At 38.4% G+C, this 21,686-nt stretch overlaps 1 protein-coding gene across 1 annotated transcript in view; it reads right to left on the bottom strand.

Annotated features, from left to right (window-relative positions):
- Positions 1-2,794: 2,794 nt before the first annotated feature.
- LOC149812356 (phosphoribosylaminoimidazole carboxylase, putative / AIR carboxylase) overlaps positions 2,795-21,686 on the bottom strand; it is a 36,875-nt gene continuing 17,983 nt past the window's right edge. Inside the window, exons 16-17 of the mRNA XM_089993179.1 lie at positions 3,213-3,319; positions 2,795-3,118 (exon numbers count right to left, since the gene is read on the bottom strand). Of these exons, the coding sequence (XP_089849305.1) occupies positions 3,025-3,118; positions 3,213-3,319 (201 nt within the window). The 3' untranslated portion in view covers positions 2,795-3,024. The remainder of the gene's footprint in view (positions 3,119-3,212; positions 3,320-21,686) is intronic.

The following is a 21,686-nucleotide window of genomic DNA, read 5'->3' as shown; positions in this document are numbered from 1 at the left end:
ACGCACACAGCCCACAAGGGCTCCGCTCATCTGGTAGGGGCGACTTGTGAACGTCACCAAGTTGATGGGAGGTTACAAGTTTGAAACCTATGGGTGGCATCCCTTGCTGCAAGGTCAAAGCTGGGTGTACTCCTTAGTGGATCGGGGGGCTTCAAGGGTTTTACCAACAGGTGGTTTTATCAATCGCTCTTGAACCATATTTTTTCAATGAAATAATATGATTTTTTAAATCACAAATTTTTTTTTTGTCAACCATTGATTTTTTAAACACCAAAAAATCATGCACACATAAGATTTCTGTGATTTAAATGTCAATCTTCACTAAAATGAATTATGTAGATCGCATCTGTGGAGTCTCATTTGATCAAAACAACTTGCATCAATAAAATCCCAAGGAGGGGTATGAAGATAGGGATGACATAGTGGATGAGTGGAACCGATCTGCTTATAAAAAGTCAAAAAGTCATCACAGTAGCTATAGAAGGGTGTAGAAGCAGCTAGTACACGTCACCTTGTATTGGGACGTTGCAGGTTCAAGGTATGGTTGTATAACTGGTAGGGGTCTGCGTAACCCCAGCTAGACTTTCAAAAAAAAAGCTATAGAAGCGTGTAGAAGGGTCCTTATCATTATATATGTTCCTAGAGAATGCAATTTTTCATGTGAAAGAGAGGGAAGATGTTGGAATAAAAAAGAAAATTAGATTTCAATAAATCTCCATATTTTCTCCTTGCTTCTTTTTGTTGGGTTGGTTACTGATCTCATCAATGGCTAGTTTTTCTCCCTACATGTGGTTGCACTTACAATGCATATAATTGTGCCTTGCAGGCCAGAGTAAAAGCATTTAAGCTAGATCTGCTTGCATTTCCCAGTGAATGTTAGGAACACTTGCGTCCGTCTTGTGCACTACCACGGAACTCCTGCAAGAGCCTCTTCATCGCACAATCGAGAGAATCCCTCAAGTGAAAATTTCTAATTTTTTATTTTTTTACTTTTTTTACACATCTGACCCTCCAGATGTGATCTACCTATTTAGTTTAGTAGAAACCAGCCCTTGGTCATATTTTCGTGGCGGTGGTCAGACCAGTAATTTTAAAGTACTCGGTCCTTTTGCAGGAGGGGAGGAGCAGGCGTGGGATGTGGTAAGCAGTGATTTGACCGAGTACCATCACTGAATCTGCTCTCCAAGCTAAGTACCATGTGCCAACATCACTCCCTCTTTTGAAAACTCCTACAATCTTTTGCAGTGTCCTGCATGTTGACCCCTCTCTCTTCTTGATGTCATTCCTCAAAGCAATCAGAGAATAGACACCAACCACAGGAGTTCCTTATGGCATGATTTTCAACTCCCTTCTCCTTACCTCAGTCAGCATTACATCAGTAGGGATGTAAACAGTTTTGATTCGGGTAGGCTGTAGTCAAATACCAAATCCAACTAATCAGATATTTGGCTAATCAGACTCGAATTTGGATTCAGATTTGAATAGAAAAAACAATCTGAAAAGAAATATATGTAAACAGATTCGAATATCCATTGAGGTCGGGTTATGAAACCTTAAGCCGAATCTGAATCCGATTACCAATAGGATTCAGTTTTCTTAACCAAATCCGACTAATTGGATTCAGAATCCCCGTTGACATTCAAGAAAAATTAGGCGCCATAGATATTTCCAAGGGCTATTTGCTTCTGATATGAAACTGGCAAACGGGACAAAAAATGCACATAAAGTGCAATGAAGTATATGTGTTTCAAAAATAAAGTGCAATGAAGCAATAGCACACACATCCATTAGTGAACGCCCACTTGCAAAATGTAGATGGCGACATGGTGATCTGCATTATGCTGTGGTGAAAATGTCTGTCGAGGTAGATTGTAGGTTCCAGAAGATCTATACCACAACCACATTGTCACACACCACTAAAATTCTTAAGGGGGCGTTTGATGGGCAGGCAACAGCCCGTGGGGACTGTTGCGTCCCAAAACAAGTGGACCCCATGACACCCATCAAACACCCTGACCCAGAAAACTATCCTGCCAAAATGGGACGCAACAGTTCATTGCACCACTTTGACAGGACAGAAAGTCGCTCTTCTGTCCTGGACACACTGTCCAGGACTAGTTGGTCCTGGAAGAGTGAGTCCAACCATCAAAAACGACCCAAAGGGGAGAAATATTGGATTAACATGTTCTTCATTTTTTTCTTAAGCAGGTAATCTCCCGGTGGGTCACTGATACCCAAGCCCTTACAGAGCCCACCACCCAGTAGGAGTCGAACCTGGAACGAAGAGACCAGCACCTTCTCCCCAAGCCCAATACCACTTGGGCAACTCACGCAGGTGCGATTGACCTGTTCTTGATGAACGTATGCATACATCCAAAGAATGCAAAGAGCATCTTTTGGATGCCTAGAGGTTTGACCCAAGTAAATGTGCAGAGAACAATTGGCTGAACTTAGACGATGCATTAAGTCAAAAGTTAGTTTGTGATGCATTCAAGCCTAAAGTTTTGACCCAAATGAATGTGCAGAAATTAATCTGCTGAAATGAGGAAATGCATCAAGTCAAATGGTAGTCCCATCATGCTTCCAAGTATGTAGTCAAAACGGTTTAGCCACGAGTATGGAAACAGTCAAGTGGTCACCAGGTCAGGTAGCAAAGCTTCCATCATAGTCAAGACAAAGCCTGGCTTCATGCACAGACAGGTATTCTCCCCAGAAACAACTAACTACTGTCATGCACATATAAGTTGGTTGGATTAAAGAAGAGATCAAAGCCATGTTAAAAAAAAGAGTGGTGTTTACAATGAGGAACTTCAGATTCAATATTGAAGTTCTACCCATTACAAAAATCCTTGCATTATATACATTAGATGAGTTTCATAAAATAAACCTCATATATAGTGTTTATAATGAGGAATTTCTAATTCAATATTTTAAGTTCAACCCATTCACCTAATGCTACAAAATTTCTGTGAATGGCGGACAACAATGAACAACTGTATGAATTCAACAACAGGATATGGTGATTTAAGGTTCTAAATACCTCTTCCAGCCTTCCCTCTCTAGCTTTTCAGCCTTCAACAACACCATCTGTCTCATTTCATCTTGATAATCAATCATTCTGAACTCAAAAAAGAAAATGGACATAAGACCAATAGGAATCATTGCATAAATTTGTTGTAAATTCATTCATTCAGCAGTGGAAAAATATTTACCTTTTCTGTAAAATAGGATCCATGATACCTAGAATCCTGACAGCCAATAGACCAGCATTTGTTGCATTTTGGATGGCCACAGTTGCAACAGGAACTCCTTTAGGCATCTGAGAACAGTTTGATAAAATTAACAAGTTTAGGAATCAAATGAATGGACCTGTGACAAACAATATCTTTAAAGACTAGAACAAATTGTTTTCCAGCTTTTAAAGGTTTCACATTAAAACAGCAAGAAGAAAACAAACTTGCCCACTTCCAAACAGTACTTTCGGTAATCAAATTTTACCAGCATTTGAAGAAAAGTGAGGTCACCACATATAACTTCTTCGACCAACCCATTTAATTGTCGAATTGTTCACACAGAATTTGGTATATTACAGATGACATTTGGCTATATTGATTTCTCACTCCCTTCAGTATCAATCTCTAGTAACGACCAAAGTTGCATTTCCTGGATTAGGGATATGATGGAAGGTCCTCACAGGGTTAATGTGCAGTTCCATGGACTTCCATCAATTCTCTGACAGAAGCTTTATCAGACTGTAACCCCTGTTTGTCTGGTTGCTGTTTGCTGAACTCTGTTCCACAACAGGGTGATAATTATAATGTGGAGGTGTTGACCACCAAATTGGGTCGATTGACTTATTCCCTATGTGAAAGAAGGGGCCTTAATACCCAGCTCTCTTATGGGGTTGGGGGAAAAAAATCTGAGCTAGTCACGGGTAAATATAGATTTAGAGCCTCCGTGTAACAGCACATGAAAGATAAATACATACACTAATATATGTCGCAGCAATGTTTGATGATGGTTTTTCTTGAAAATATTTAAAAATATGTGATTTCTTGGAAAAAACTCAGTTCTAAATAAATAATACAACTACGCCTTCATCCCAAAACAATTGGGGTCGGCGATATGAACCAAAAAAGAAAATCATTCTAGGTCTTCCACATGAATCATCCTCCTCCAGTCATTTCTATCCAATGCCATGTCCTCGGTGAGGTTCAAACTTGGTGACTCGGAACTCGACTCGTTCTTTATTGACTCGTGACTCGGCGGGTCAACTCGGTGACTCGGACCGGGTTTTGTTAACTTTTGATTTTAAAAGAAAAACAATATATAATTTGTCTGAAACCATGTTTTTGAGTAAACATAGTCTCCAAATGTCTGTAAGAATATAAAAACAACTGCAAAGAGCTATAGAGGTTTGCTTGAATAATTGAATTTGATATCTATACAAGCACTTTGACTAATTCATGACTTGAATTAGAGGATTTGGTCACAATGAGTTCAGTCTGCTACTACCTAAGGTTCCTAAAATGGCCAATCATATATGCTAGCTTGTTTTAAAAGTTTTAATTCCCTCTCTAACAAATCCATAAATGTAAAATAGGGATATATGTGCATATTGAAAGTTTACAGAATGCCCAATATCAACATAAATAAGCAATTTTCTCATGTATAAAACTATGCAGGAAATATATTAATGGCACAACTATAAAAAGACTATTAATATTTGAATATGTACAATGCTTGTTCACATAACAAATGGATGATGAAACCTAAATGTGACTTCCCATAGGCACAGTTGACCCTCCATGTATAGTGAGAATCATTTCTTTAAAATATTTTGCTAGAATAAGTTGATAACACAGGGTGAACAGTAGTTCGAACAACATGGCGATTTTATTCTATGGATTTAAATGCTTTTTTATCTTTAAATAATTTTATTTTCTTTTTTATACAAAATCTGGGGGTAACCCTTGTTAAAATATATGTACTTATATATTTCGAAACTGTAATTTGAAACTCAAAAAACAAATTTCAAACATCCCAAAACTCGCCCGAGTCAGGCCGAGTCAAGCCCGAGTTTTGGCAAACCGAGTTTGCCTTGCCGGGTTGACTCGCTGGAGGGCTGAGCCGAGTCAACGAGTTGACTCGGCGAGTTTTAAAACACTGGTTCAAAGCATTCATATCCTTTACTATCATCTCCATCCAAGTCTTCTTAGGCCTACCCCGACCTCTTTTAACTAATATATTTTCCCATTTCTCCATCCTTCTAACTGGAGCATCATTAGGCCTTCGCTGAATATGTCCAAACACCGTAAACGATTCCCTCTCATCTTATTTTCAATGGATGCAACGCCTACCTTCTTACATATCTCCTTGTCATGAATCTTATCTTTTATTGTATTTTCACACATCCATCTAAGCATACGCATCTCAGCTACACTCATTTTTTGAATATGATGTCTCTTGGCAGCCCAACATTCCGTACCATATAGTAAAGCGGGCCTAATTATCGTCCTATAAAACTTTCCCTTCAACCGCAATGGCATTCTACGATCGCACAACACTCCAGTTGCACTTTTCCATTTCATCCACCCAACCTTTATCCTATGATTTACATCTCCATCAATTTTTCCGTACTTTTGAATAATAGATCCCAAATATTTGAAACAGTCATTCACAAGTATTTCTTGCTCACCAAGCTTCACTACACTCTCATCACTACTTTGTTGCTTACTAAACCGACATTCCATATATTCTGTCTTACTCTTACTCAACTTAAAACCTCTTGCTTCCAATGTTTGTCTCCATAATTCTAACTTAGCATTAACCACAGCTCTAAACTCATCAATCAAAATAATATCATCAGCAAACAATATACACCATGGCACATTTTCTTGAATTGATCTCGTAAGCTCATCCATCACTGTAGCAAATAGGAAAGGGCTTAATGCAGATCCTTGATGTAACCCAACCGTTATAGAAAAATTGGTTGTCACCCCTCCACAAGTGCGGACATTGGTTACTACTCCTTCGTACATATCCTTAATTATACTAATGTACTTGAGAGAAACACCTTTCTTCATCATTGTCCACCAGAGAACATCCTTAGGTACTCTATCATATGCCTTCTCCAAATCAATAAAAACCATATGCAAATATTTGTTCCTCTCTCTATATCTCTCAATAAATTGTCTAAGAAGATGTATAGCTTCCATAGTTGATCTTCCAAACATAAAACCAAATTGATTCTCCGATATCATGACAACCTTCCTCAACCTATACTCAATCACCCTCTCCCAAAGTTTCATAGTATGACTCATGAGTTTTATACCACGATAGTTTGTGCAATCTTGTATATCACCCTTATTCTTATATAGAGGCACCAAAGTACTCTTCCTCCACTCATTAGGCATCTTATTTGTCCGCCAAATCTTGTTAAAAAGATTTGTCAACCATTCTAAATCTTTCTCACCCAAACATTTTCAAGCCTCGATAGGTATACCATCTGGGTCAACTGCTCTTCTTGATTTGATTTTCTTCAAAGCCTCTGCAATTTCTTTCTTTGAATTTTGCGCATGAAATCATGATTCATCTCATGAAAAGGAATGGAGAAGTCTCCAAGATCCTGAGCATGACTTCCATTAAATAGCTTATCAAAATAATCTTTCTATCTCTCCTTAATCTCCTCATCTTTGACTAAAACCTTTGCGTTTCATCTTTGATACATCTAACCATACTCAGATCCCTCAATTTCTTATCTCTCATCTTTGCAAGCCTATAAATATCCTTCTCGCCCTCTTTGGTATCCAACTTGTCATAAACCTCCTTATATACTTTATCCCTCGCGTTTCGAATTACTTTTTTAGCTTCCTTCTTTGCTATTATATACTTCTCCAAATTCTCATTATCACGACTCTTACTTAGATTTCAATAACACTCTCTTTTAACCTTAATAGCTAATTTGACATCCTCGTTACACCATGATGTATCCTTACCTAGCGGTGCACCGCCTTTAGACTCACCCAATACCTCCTTAGCTACTTTTCTCATACCACCCGCTATCTTATTCCACATTGATTCTGAATCCTCCTCGAGACATCAATCAGCTTCCTTAATTACCTGCTCTACAAACATACCTTGTTTAGCTCCTTTCAGTGCCCACCACTTAATTCTAGGATTTATCCTATGTATATCCCTTTTGCGGCATTTTCTAATTCTAAGATCTAAAATTAAGACTCTATGTTGTGTAGCTACACTTTCTCCCGGTATAACCTTACAATCGATGCAACAACCCCTATCTCTCTTTCTAAGTGGAAAAAAATCTATCTGACTCGTATTAACCCCACTTTTAAATGTTACTAGGAGACTCCCTCTTCCTAAACCAAGTGTTTGCTAAGATCATATCATAGGACAAACCAAAATCTAAAATCCTTTGTTCACTTTCGTTTTTTTTTCCTAAACCATAGCCTCCATAGATACTCTCAAATCCATTCTTACTAATGCCTACATGTCTATTAAGGTCACCGCCGATGAAAAGCTTTTCTCCATAAGATTGTAATGAGATATTGCGGAAATATAAAGAGTGCATACAAGCACATACAACAATGAAAAATAGACAATATCACAAGTCCACGAAGGGACAATACAAGCACAAGCCTTTAAGAAGGCAACAATATACAAAGCCTCTTATTGAAAAGAGAGAGAAGCTCTCTAGAATGAAAAATATACAAGGGGATCACCCCTATTTATACAAAAGGAAGAGGAGAGAGGAGAAGGCAAAATGCCTCAAAAGGGGAGCCAAAAAAGGGGGCTCCCATGGAGTCGTTGGGAGCCCCCAACGGTCACATTTGTGACCGTTGGGGGCTCCAACGACTCTATGTTGGAGCCCCTTTTTGTTATTTAAAAAAATACAAAAACTAAAAGGAAAAAATAAAAAAAGAAAATTACATTTAAATGAAAACTGAAAATAGTTGTTTTCTAAAACAACTATTGTGAAATTACAAAACTACCCCTATCGAGTATTTTGTAATATACAGAATATATATATATTATATTATATTATATATATATATATATATTAGATACATTTTAACACCCCCCCTCAAACTTTACGGGGAGATGACGGAAAGTTTGCCAAGAAGAAACATGAAGCGAGGAGCCGGAAGAGCTTTAGTGAAGAAGTCCGCCAACTGATATTCTGAAGTGACATACGGAAGAGAAATAGTTTCTCGCAAGAATTCGTCACGGACATAGTGGCAATCCATTTCGATATGTTTTGTACGCTCATGAAAAGTATGATTGCTCGCAATATAGATGGCACTCTTGTTGTCGCAACAAAGCTTTGAGGCTTCGGTGATATCAACTCCCATGTCTTTAAGCAAACTGCGAAGCCATACAAGTTCCATTGTCGTGGTTGCCATAGCCCGGTACTCAGCTTCAGTGGATGATAGTGAAACTTTCTGCTGCTTCTTGTATCGCCAGACAATCAAAGAGTCTCCTAGAAACACACAAAAACCAGTAGTTGAGACTCGATCATTGGGATTACCTCCCCAATCTGCATCAGTATAAGCAAGAAGATTCAAGGAAGAAGAGGATAGAAATAGCCCTTTATTGATGGTATTCCGAATGTAGCGGATGATTCGGAGAACAGCACTCATATGCACAGTTGTAGGAGCATGCTGAAATTGGCTAACAGAGTGAACCGCATGAGTGATATCTGGTCTGGTGATGGTTAAATAGGTAAGAGACCCAATGAGTTGTCTGTAAGGTGTAGGATCTTCCAGAAGAACCCCATCCTCCAACCGCAATTTGGCATTAATAACCTCGGGAGTCTCTACTTTCTTATCATCGGAAATCCCAGACTTAGAACATATATCTGCAGCAAGCTTCATCTGTGACAAAATATATCCTCTAGGAGAATATGCAACTTCAATTCCAAGAAAATATCTGAGAAAACCTAAGTCAGACATATCAAAATTATTTTTTAACATATTTTTAACATTAATAATACTATTTTGATCATTCCCAGTGATAATCATATCATCAACATAAAGCAACAAAATTACGATACTAGAACCTGCATGTTTAACAAAAAGAGCAGTGTCAGTATAACAAGAGTGAAATCCTAACTTTATCATGATATCACTGAAACGATCATACCAAGCCTTAGGAGTTTGTTTAAGGCCATATAATGCCTTTAAAAGCCGAAGAGTTTGACCTTGCTTAAGATTTATTCCGGGTGGCGGATCCATATAAACTTCTTCACTTAAACTTCCATTTAAAAAAGCATTTTTTACATCAAGTTGGTAAATAGGCCATTTTTGGGTTGATGCAACAGCTATTAAAGTCCTAACACTGGTCATTCGAGCTACAGGAGCGAATGTTTCTTCGTAATCAATGCCATATTCTTGGGAGTATCCCTTAGCAACTAATCTAGTTTTATATCGTTCTAAAGAGCCATCGCTTTTAGTTTTAACTTTGAAGACCCAGCGACAACCAATAGGTTTTTTGTGTGAGGCTAGATTAACTATTTCCCAAGTATTGGCCTTTTTTAGCGCATTAAGTTCAACTTGCATTGCTTCAACCCAATGAGGTATAGATTTAGCTTGATTATAGTGTGCCGGTTCAAAATAAGAGTGTAAGGTTATTAAACATGCCCGATAGTTGGGAGTTAAGGAATCAGGATACAAACCTATTTGGAGGTATTGATATTCTAGAAGAATGCCTAACTTGTGGTTCCTCAGTGGATTCAGAAATTTGAGAGTATTTTTCGAGGGCACTAATAGGATTTTCTTGATTTCTTCTTGAGTAAACATTTATATTGGTATCGCTATCATGAACATTTATATTAGAATCACTATCATTTGAAGGTGTTATGTCAAGAGGGGATACCTCACGAGAATCATCAATGTTTTCAAGAAAATCTTCTTGTATGTCATCAATAAGATCATATAAGAATATATAGTCAATTTCATTTGTTTCTTCTAGTTTATCAAAACCGTTTTCTTCTTCTAGAAATGTTACATCTTTTGAAATATATAATTTATCATTCTTAAAATCATAACATCTATACCCTTTTTGATTTTCACCATATCCTAGAAAAACACATTCAATTGCTTTTGGAGATAACTTATCCCTTTTGTGTGATAGGACAAAACATTTGCAACCAAAAATACGAAGACGATTGAAATCGAGTGAAAATTTAAAGAGTTTTTCATATGGAGAAGCATTTTTTAACTTAGAAGAGGGCATTCTATTGATTAGATGGATTGAGGTTAAGACGGCTTCGGCCCAAAACTTCTTTGGAATATTCTTAGAAATAAGTAATGTTCTAGCGGTTTCAATAATGTGCCTATGTTTCCTTTCCGCTATGCCATTTTGTTGGGGAGTCCTAGGACATGACTTTTGATGGCAAATGCCATTTTGGGTTAAATAGTTTTGGAATTCGTGAGATAAGTATTCGCCACCGGAATCGGATCTTAAAATAGATATGTTACTTTGAAATTGATTTTGAACCTTTTTATGAAAATCTTTAAAGAAAGTAAATACTTCCGATTTATGACTAAGGAAATAAATCCAAACATACCGAGTAAAATCATCAATAAACGTGACATAATATGAATAACCCCCTTTAGACATAACCGGAGAAGGCCCCCAAACATCCGAATGCACCAATTCAAAAGGCCTTGATGAAAGAAAATTTTTAGTTGGAAATGGAATAGACTTCATTTTTCCAAAAATGCAATCTTTGCAATTAATTTCTTTTTCCTTACAAAATTTGTTTCCAAAAGGAAAGAGATACATTTTGGAATAACTTGGATGACCAAGTCTTTTATGCCAAGTTTCCATGTTTTTTTCTTGGACATAAGAACAAAAAAAGTTTGTAGGGAGATCAAGATGGTCCATATAATATAGGTCTCCCTTTCTATGGCCTTGCCCAATCCGCTTCCCGGACCGGAGATCCTGCACAAAGCAACCATTAGATGAGAAAGATATTTCACATCCATGGTCGGCAATTTGAGAAACCGAAAATAGGTTTAAATTTAGTTTAGGAACAACTCCTACTTTTGGAACACAAAAATTTTGTGAATCTTTAAAAGAACCAATACTTGAAATTTTTAAAAAGGTTTCATCGGCCGTAGAGACACAAGAGTCCTTTGAATTGGTGCAAACATCAACAAGTGCATTTTCATGAGGGGTCATATGAAAAGAAGCTCCGGAGTCAAGGATCCAAGAATACGTACCGGGTGAAGATGATGAAGCGATAGCCGCACCCGATGTGGAGGAAGAAACTTTTAGCATTTGTTGGAGAGGCATAGATATTTGTCCAAGAGTTTCTTTGATGTCATTGTTCTTGCCTTCATCTTCTTTGGTGGTGGTTTCCTCAAGAGAAGCCACTTTAGGCTTGAAGGTTCCAATAAGCTTAGGACAAGCGGGTCTAATGTGACCCGGCTCATTGCAATAATGACAAACAATCATTTTTCTTCCTCCATTGTAGTTTCCTTGTTTCCCAAAATGAGGAGGCTTATAGGTTCTAACATTATTACCCGATTTGGATACGGCAAGGACTTCATCAACATGCTTACTCATGCCAAGCCTTGTCTCCTCTTGAGTGATTTCGGCAATAGCACCTCAATAGGAGGAAAAATAGATCTATGGAGAAGTGAAGATCTCACTTGCTCAAATTCGGGACGTAGCCCAAAAAGAAATTGAAACAATCGCTCTTGTTCCATTTGTTTTTGCCTTAAATCAATGTCTTCCATAGAAACCCATTTTGGCTCCAAGAGAGCCAATTCATCCCATAGTGGGTTTAAAGCACTATAATAGTCTTGAATGCTAGAATCACCTTGCTTGGTGGTTCTAATCTTTTCTTGCAAGAAGTATGCTCTTGCAAGATCCTTTTGGGTATACATACCCTTCATAAAGGACCAAGCCTCATTGGCTCTACGGAATTTAGCTATATTAGCACATATCTTAAGCTCCACATTATTCATAAACCACGCAAGGATTTTTGCGTGATTGTTTTCCCAATCTTCCACTTCCTTTTGATTACTTCCAATGGCCTTGAGGCAAGCATCTCCTTCAAGAGCCTTTTCTTGACCTTCTTCAATCTTCGTGAGCATAAGCTTAGGTTCCGGAACGGAACCCATGACAAAACCCCAAAGCTTCTTCCCTTTGAGATTATTTTTCATTGCCGATGCCCACATCATATAATTCTTTCCATTGAGCTTGAAAGAAAGGTTAATTTTTGTCTCCATGATGTTGCCAAGAAGTGAGAAGATATCTATTAGATATGAAAAAACACGAACCACACCTTTCCTTCAAGAATCAAGTGGCTCTGATACCATGTAATGAGATATTTCGGAAATATAAAGAGTGCATACAAGCACATACAACAATGAAAAAGAGACAATATCACAAGTCCACGAAGGGACAATACAAGCACAAGCCTTTAAGAAGGCAACAATATACAAAGCCTCTTATTGAAAAGAGAGAGAAGCTCTCTAGAATGAAAAATATACAAGGGGATCACCCCTATTTATACAAAAGGAAGAGGAGAGAGGAGGAGGCAAAATGCCTCAAAAGGGGAGCCAAAAAAGGGGGCTCCCATGGAGTCGTTGGGAGCCCCCAACGGTCACATTTGTGACCGTTGGGGGCTCCAACGACTCTATGTTGGAGCCCCTTTTTGTTATTTAAAAAAATACAAAAAATAAAAGGAAAAAATAAAAAAAGAAAATTACATTTAAATGAAAACTGAAAATAGTTGTTTTCTAAAACAACTATTGTGAAATTACAAAACTACCCCTATCGGGTATTTTGTAATATACAGAATATATATACAACAACAACAACAACAACTACGCCTTCATCCCAAAACAATTGGGGTCAGCGATATGAACCAAAAAAGAAATTCATTTTGGGTCTTCCACATGAATCCTTTTCCTCCAATCATTTCTATCCAACGCCATGTCCTCGGTGAGGTTCAAAGCATTCATATCCTTTCCTATCATCTCCATCCAAGTCTTCCTAGGCCTACCCCGACCTCTTTTAACTAATATATTTTCCCATTTCTCCAACCTTCTAACTGGAGCATCATTAGGCCTTCGCCGAATATGTCCAAACCACCGTAAACGATTCTCTCGTATCTTATTTTCAATGGGTGCAACACCTACCTTCTTACGTATCTCTTCGTTCCGAATCTTATCTTTTATTGTATTTCCACACATCCATCTAAGCATCCGCATCTCAGCTACACTCATTTTTTGAATATGATGTCTCTTGGCAGCCCAACATTCCGTACCATATAGTAAAGCGGGTCTAATAGTCGTCCTATAAAACTTTCCCTTCAACCGCAATGGCATTATACGATCGCACAGCACTCCAGTTGCACTTTTCCATTTCATCCACCCAACCTTTATCCTATGATTTACATCTCCATCAATTTCTCCATACTTTTGAATGATGGATCCCAAATATTTGAAATAATCATTCACCGGTATATCTTGCTCACCAAGCTTCACTACACTCCCATCACTACTTCGTTGCTTACTAAACCGACATTCCATATATTCAGTCTTACTCTTACTCAACTTAAAACCTCTAGCTTCCAATGTCTGTCTCCATAATTCTAACTTAGCATTAACCCCAGCTCTAGACTCATCAATCAAAACAATATCATCAGCAAACAACATACACCACGGTACATTTTCTTGAATTGATCTCGTAATCTCATCCATCACTATCGCAAATAGGAAAGGGCTCAAAGCAGATCCTTGATGTAACCCAACCGTTATCGGAAAATTGGTTGTCACCCCTCCACAAGTGCGGACATTGGTTACTACTCCTTCATACATATCTTTAATTATACTAATGTACTTGAGAGAAACACCTTTCTTCATCATTGTCCACCAGAGAACGTCCCTAGGTACTCTATCGTATGCCTTATCTAAATCAATAAAAACCATATGCAAATCTTTGTTCCTCTCTCTATATCTTTCAATAAGTTGTCTAAGAAGATGTATAGCTTCCATAGTTGATCTTCCAGGCATAAAACCAAATTGATTCTCCGATATCATGACAACCTTCCTCAACCTAGACTCAATCACCCTCTCCCAAAGTTTCATAGTATGACTCATGAGTTTTATACCACGATAGTTTGTGCAATCTTGTATATCACCCTTATTCTTATATAAAGGCACCAAAGTACTCTTCCTCCACTCATTAGGCATCTTATTTGTTCGCCAAATCAAGTTAAAAAGATTTGTCAACCATTCTAAACCTTTCTCTCCCAAGCATTTCCAAGCCTCGATAGGTATACCATTTGGGCCAACTGCCCTTCTTGATTTCATTTTCTTCAAAGCCTCTGCAATTTCTTTCTTTTGAATCTTGCGCATGAAGTCACGATTTATCTCATGAAAAGGAATGGAGAAGTCTCCAAGATCTTGAGCATGACTATCATTAAATAGCTTATCAAAATAATCTTTCCATCTCTCCTTAATCTCCTCATCTTTGACTAAAACCCTTTGCGTTTCATCTTTGATACATCTAACCATACCCAAATCCTTCGATTTCCTATCTCTCATCTTTGCAAGCCTATAAATATCCTTCTCGCCTTCTTTGGTATCCAACTTGTCATAAACCTCCTTATATACCTTAGCCCTCGCGTTTCGAACAACTTTTTTAGCTTCCTTCTTTGCTATCATATACTTCTCCAAATTCTCATTATCACGACTCTTACTTAGATTTCTATAACACTCTCTTTTAACCTTAATAGCTAATTTGACATCCTCGTTCCACCATGATGTATCCTTACCTAGTGGTGCACCGCCTTTAGACTCACCCAATACCTCCTTAGCTACTTTTCTCATACCACCTGCTATCTTATTCCACATTGATTCTGAATCCTCCTCGAGACACCAATCAACTTCCTTAACTACCTGCTCTACAAACATTCCTTGTTTAGCTCCTTTCAGTGCCCACCACTTAATTCTAGGATCTATCCTATGTCTATCCCTTTTGCGGCATTGTCTAATTCTAAGATCTAAAATTAAGACTCTATGTTGTGTAGCTACACTTTCTCCTGGTATAACCTTACAATCGATGCAACAACCCCTATCTCTCTTTCTAAGTAGGAAAAAATCTATCTGACTCGTATTAACCCCACTTTTAAATGTTACTAGGTGAGACTCCCTCTTCCTAAACCAAGTGTTTGCTAAGATCATATCATAGGACAAACAAAAATCTAAAATCCTTTCTCCACTTTCATTTCTTTCTCTTATACCATAGCCTCCATGGATATTCTTAAATCCATCCCTACTAATGCCTACATGTCCATTAAGGTCACCGCCGATGAAAAGCTTTTCTCCATAAGATGTCTCTTGTACTACTCCATCTAAATCTTCCCAAAATTGATGCTTAATGGAATCATCTAAACCTACTTGAGGTGCATAAACACTAATAATATTAATAATATCCGTACCTAATACTAATTTAATAAGTAAAATTCTATCACCCTTCCTACGGACCTCAACTACATTATCTATAAACTGACGACTCATAACAATCCCTACTCCATTCCTATTCCTATTTATTCCTGTATACCAAATCTTATATCCCCAAGGTTCTATCACTTTAGCTTTCTCACCTACCCATTTGGTCTCTTGAAGACATAAAATATCAATCTTTCTCCTACACATAACATCTACTAACTCTACCAACTTACCAGTTAAAGACCCTATGTTCCAAGTGGCTAACCTAATTTTATGGTCTTGGACTAACTTCTTTACCCCCACCCGTCCAACAAAGTGAGGGAACCCTTGCCTATTTGACACCACACCCGGGCGCCGGTGTGACGCGTCGCTTCTGGGCGACGACCTAGCAACCCTTGCACATTTATCACTGCCTCCGGGCCTAGAGAGTACAGCGCGTCGCTTAGTAGGGAACGCCCCAACGAAATTCTCATATTGGTTCATATTCATAGGGTGTGACTAAGTTTTTATGTTAGCTGTCACTGACCTACCGCAACCCTCCTCCTTTATCCGGGCTTGGGACCGGCAGTGTATAACTACACAGGCAGAATATATATATATATATATATATATATATATATATATATATATATATATATATATATATTAGATACATTTTAACAAAGATATCCCTTGTACTACTCCATCTAAATCTTCCCAAAATTGACGCTTAATGGAATTATCTAAACCTACTTGAGGTGCATAAACACTAATAATATTAATAATATTCGTACATAATGCTAATTTAATAAGTAAAAACCTATCACCCTTCCTACAAACCTCAACTACATTATCTATAAACTCACGACTAATAACAATCCCTACTCCATTCCTATTATTATTTATTCCTATATACCAAATCTTATATCCCCAAGGTTCTATCACTTTTGCTTTTTCACCTACCCATTTGGTCTCTTGTAGACATAAAATATTCATCTTTCCCCTACACATAACATCTACTAACTCTATCAACTTACCAGTTAAAGACCTTATGTTCCAAATGGCTAACCTAATTTTATGGTCTTGAACTATCTTCTTTACCCCCACCCGTCTAACAAAGTGAGGGAACCCTTGCCTATTTGACACCACACTTGGGCGAAGGTTTGACGTGTTGCTTCTGAGCGACGACCTAGCAACCCTTTCCCATTTATCACTGTCTCCGGGCCTATAGAGTACAACGCGTCGCTCAGTAGGGAACGCCCCAACGAAATTCTCATATTGGTTCATATTCATAGGGTGTGACTAAGTTTTTATGTTAGCTGTCACTGACCTACCGCAACCCTCCTCCTTTATCCGGGCTTGGGACCGGCAGTGTATATCTAAATAAATAATAAAAGACTAAAAATATTAAAAATAGAACAATGATTTACTCAGAAAATATCACTATATTTTTTGCTTTGCTTTTTCGTAAATGTGATGAGAGTTTTATATTGTCTATTTTTCTAAAGGCCATCACTTTAAAATATCACGAGATCTGTGTGCATGTGTTTACAGTAACTGTTCCCTCCTAACCAAGCTAGAAATAGGCCAGAATGAACTGGTTTGAAAAGTCGAAGTTGTAGGTGTTATTTTGGTCAATGTGTGCTTGTAGATGTATTTATCATTGTTTGTCTGCCAGGAAATCATGTCTTGATTAAATTATTTAAATGAAAAAAATCTTAATTTTTTATTGTAAAGTTTTGATACGATGTGGTCCATTCATTTTCAGACTTCTTCTAAGTTCTAAAAAACCCTCTAACCTATGTTTTCCACTAGTCGGAAAAAGAAAATATCTCATTTAGAAAATCACTTGCAACTATGACTTTGTGAACTAGGAGGGACCGACAGTCTCTCTCTCTCTCTCTCTCTCTCTCTCTCTCTCTCTCTCTCTATATATATATATATATATATATATATATATATATATATGGGGGGGGTAATGTTAGCTACCCTCGTGGGTAAGGAACCCCCTAGTGAAAATATGTAATATTTTTATTTTTTCAGATTTTTGCACATCTGACCATCCAGATGTGATCTACATATTAACGTTAGTAGAAACTGACCCATGGATAATGTTTTCCTGACATCTATGTCCGATTTTATGAGGGTCGAAAAATCAATGGCCTACAATGTACCAAATTTTCAAACTTCAAAAAAATGTATTTTTACGTTGAAAAACTATGAACCAAGAGTCAATTCCTACTATTTTGACCATGTTGAACACATCCATGAGATCAAATTTGTTCAATACAACATCCCCCTATGAGTTCCAAAGTTTTTTTCAGACTGGGACTCTACTTAAAATAGTCCATGTCTTGGTTATCCGACTTTTCTCTCTAGTTCCCTGTTCTGCATCGTTGGTAGTTCCCTGTTCTGCATGATGACTTGGTTGAATCTCTTCTCTCAGTAAGGCAAGTATTTTATTCTTTCTTTAAGGAAGAAATCCATTATGTAAATCGTGCTGTCATTGGTCTTGTCATTACTGTTTCTCATGGCTGTTTCTTTTCTTCCTTCGTACTGAATGGGAAGGAATTGATCGGGTTCATCATTCCCATCCCACCAAGAGGAACAGTCCCTGCCCACGAAAAGCATATCCGGCATGCCCAAAGATGGAGCAGCTTCCCACCTGCTCCTGAGTTGGTTGAAAAAAGAACCCACTACTCATCTAACACCAGATGGCACTAGCAGAGCAGGTTCCATACCCATGAGGGTATATATATATATATATATATATATATATATATATATATATATATATATATATATATATATATATATATATCAGGAACTTTTACCAATCATCCCACAGCGGTAGCTAACATGCCATTTTGTTGGAGGAACTGCACCTTGAGTTCCCTCTTGAAGTCATCCCAATAGCTAACAGAGAACAACATATACTACGCCTTCATCCCAAAACAATTGGGGTCGGCGATATGAACCAAAAAAGAAAATCATTCTGGGTCTTCCACATGAATCCTTCTCCTCCAATCATTTTTATCCAATGCCATGTCCTCGGTGAGGTTCAAAGCATTCATATCCTTTACAATCATGTCCATCCAAGTCTTCTTAGGCCTACCCCGACCTCTTTTAACCAATATATTTTCTCATTTCTCCATCCTTCTAACTGGAGCATCATTAGGCCTTCGCCGAATATGTCCAAACCACCGTAAACGATTCTCTCATCTTATTTTAATGGATGCAACGCCTAACTTCTTACGTATCTCCTCGTTTCGAATCTTATCTTTTATTGTATTTTCAAACATCCATCTAAGCATACGCATCTCAGCTACACTCATTTTTTGAATATGATGTCTCTTAACAGCCCAACATTCCGTACCATATAGTAAAGCGGGCCTAATTGTCGTTCTATAAAACTTTCCCTTCAACGGCAATGGCATTCTACGATCGCACAACACTCCAGTTGCACTTTTCCATTTCATCCACCCAACCTTTATCCTATGATTTACATCTTCATCAATTTCTCCATACTTTTGAATGATAGATCCCAAATATTTGAAACAGTCATCCACCGGTATTTCTTGCTCACCAAGCTTCACTACACTCCCATCACTACTTCGTTGCTTACTAAACCGACATTCCATATATTCTGTCTTACTCTTACTCAACTTAAAACCTCTTGCTTTCAATGTCTGCCTCCATAATTCTAACTTAGCATTAACCCCAGCTCTAGACTCATCAATCAAAACAATATCATCAGCAAACAACATACACTACGGCACATTTTCTTGAATTGATCTCGTAAGCTCATCCATCACTATAGCAAATAGGAAAGGGCTTAATTCAGATCCTTGATGTAACCCAACCGTTATAGGAAAATTGGTTGTCACCCCTCCACAAGTGCGGACAGGTCCCTTCTGAATATCTTCCTAACAGGTCCTCCACAAAGAGGGATCAAGAATAAAAGGATTAGGTTTGGAGGAGAGATTTTCAAAAGGCTTGATTCGGGCTGACAAAATACTCCTCCTTCCTGCCCATCATCATTCTTCCTTATCGATTCACCATAGACCATCCTCCCACCTATAGATAGATATAATAAGAGAATATAAGACTTGGATATGGAAAAAGGTATGATTGATTGTCTACTGCAACTAAAAGCTTCATTCAGTCCTAGGCTTTCCCCTCCAATAGGTCATTCTATCAAGACCTTGAGAGGTTTCTTGGGCCTAACCGGATACTACCAATGTTTCATACGTGATTATGGGCTTATAGCAGCGCCCCTTACCTCCTTACTAAAGAATGATGGATTCGTTTGGTCGACCCAAGCTGATGAGGCATTCCAACGCCTCAAGCAAGCCATGTGCTCTCCTGCCCCTCCCCTACTCCTTTTATAGTTTGTCAAGCACTCCTAGAACCACAAGGCAGCACCACTTACCAATAGGTGGTTGGTTATAAGTGGGGCAAGTGGGAAAGAAGTTAGGGGAGTTAGGGCGGCAGAGAGAATGATCCAATGGATGGAAGAATCAGATGTCGTAGGAGGAGGGTTCCAGCAGACAACCTTTGGAGAGAGACATATGGGACTACAAGCTCGTTTCAAAAGTTTTATTTTCCATCCATGACTTCCTTGGATTAGATCATGCATCCACCTCGTTATTAGCTCACCCACGATCCCCAAACCCCATAATGGAAGGGATGAACTACCTTTCCACACGGATCAATTTCCCTTTGCACCCATGACTCTCCATTTTGCAACCAAGATGTATCTGTTTCCTTCTCCATGGCCTTCTGTATGTCACTTATTTGAAGGAAAAGGATGAATCCTACTACATTGGGGTTGACCGCTTGTGGTTATGGAAGGGGATTGCCCATGGTGCATTCCTTCCTTGTTCTCTCTCATTCCCAATTGACCGAGCTTCAATCAGTCATCGTTGGTCCTTCCTCCCAGTCAGGCAACTATTTTCTCATCGGCAGTCCTAATCACTTGCTTTTACAAGCTATCCTATTTATGCACAGCTTCTGGTTGATGGCTATGATGATTCTTCCTGCTCCTTTGACGTCTTCGACTCAAACTCAAAAAATAAGCCTTAAGTGCAAAGTGATCATTTCAGCACGAAAGCAGAAGAAATTATTTCTACTTGGGAAATGTTGGATTCTATCTCTGGTGCAAGCAAATGGTCCATTTATTGATAGGTGAACAACGAAGATTGAACCCACGTATGGTGGATTCACAATCCACTGCCTTGATCCACTTGGCTACATCTGCCCTTACAAGTTTCCATATCTATCATAGATCATATCTTTTCTGACCCCCTTGTGACCGCTATCAAAGAAAGAGAATTGGCTATAGACAACAAGTCCGCTTAGTTCACCCTATACTAAGAAAAAGGAGAAGTGGCTTGGCTATAGCCAACAAGTCTGCTTAGAACAACAACGAAAGAGAAGTGGAGAGAGTTGTAAGTCGTTTAGTTGTGTTTCGGAATTAGGAGGAGGCCAAGGCCTTCCACAAGTGAAAAAGCTTCAAACAAAGCGTTACAGGTAAGAGCGTGGAGCCTAGCACGTTGCCTAGATTTAGCCTACGACGAGTGCTTCCTCTTCTTCTATGGAGCCTACAACTTTTGCTACAAAACATACAACTGACTTCTGTGAAGCAGGGGAGTGGCGTAGGATATAAAAAAGAGTACCCCCATTTGTGACGTGTTATGTCGAGGTACAACACACTTGCAAAGCTTTATGTTAGGGCATTGTTGAAATTGGTTGCTTTCAAGCTACATTTTCTTATAAAACTTTCTTATTTCTTATAATGAGTGACGGAGTGAAGCAATTCGAGCTAGGCACCAAAACTGTCAGCAGTTGCCGATAAAAAAATTATAAAAAAAAAAAGTCAAAAGACTACAAGTGGACAAGTCCTCGAAGGCATCGAGCACCAGTACTATAAAAGAAGAAATATGACAAAAGGTTAAGGGGCGGAACGATCGACTATCGAGCAATAAGCTTCATAAGGTAAGGTGACCATAAACAATGTTGACCCTATGCCCCTCATAGCCGACCTGATCAAGCCATAGGGGAGTGTCCAGTACTTCTCCTAGACCTAAGAAAGGGGTACTGTGTGGATTGCAGAGGGAGACAAGTCAAAGACGATGTGTGTAACAAGGTATGGAAATATGGATCCTTCTTCCTTGTGATGCCTTTCGGTTTCACAAATGCCTCTGCCATGTTTTG

The sequence above is a fragment of the Nuphar pumila genome, chromosome 17 (genome assembly GCF_984573655.1).
Source record: "Nuphar pumila chromosome 17, dmNupPumi1.hap1.1, whole genome shotgun sequence".
NCBI lineage: Eukaryota > Viridiplantae > Streptophyta > Magnoliopsida > Nymphaeales > Nymphaeaceae > Nuphar > Nuphar pumila.
Note: the sequence above shows the minus strand (reverse complement) of the source record. Positions and strands in the feature narration are given on the sequence as shown.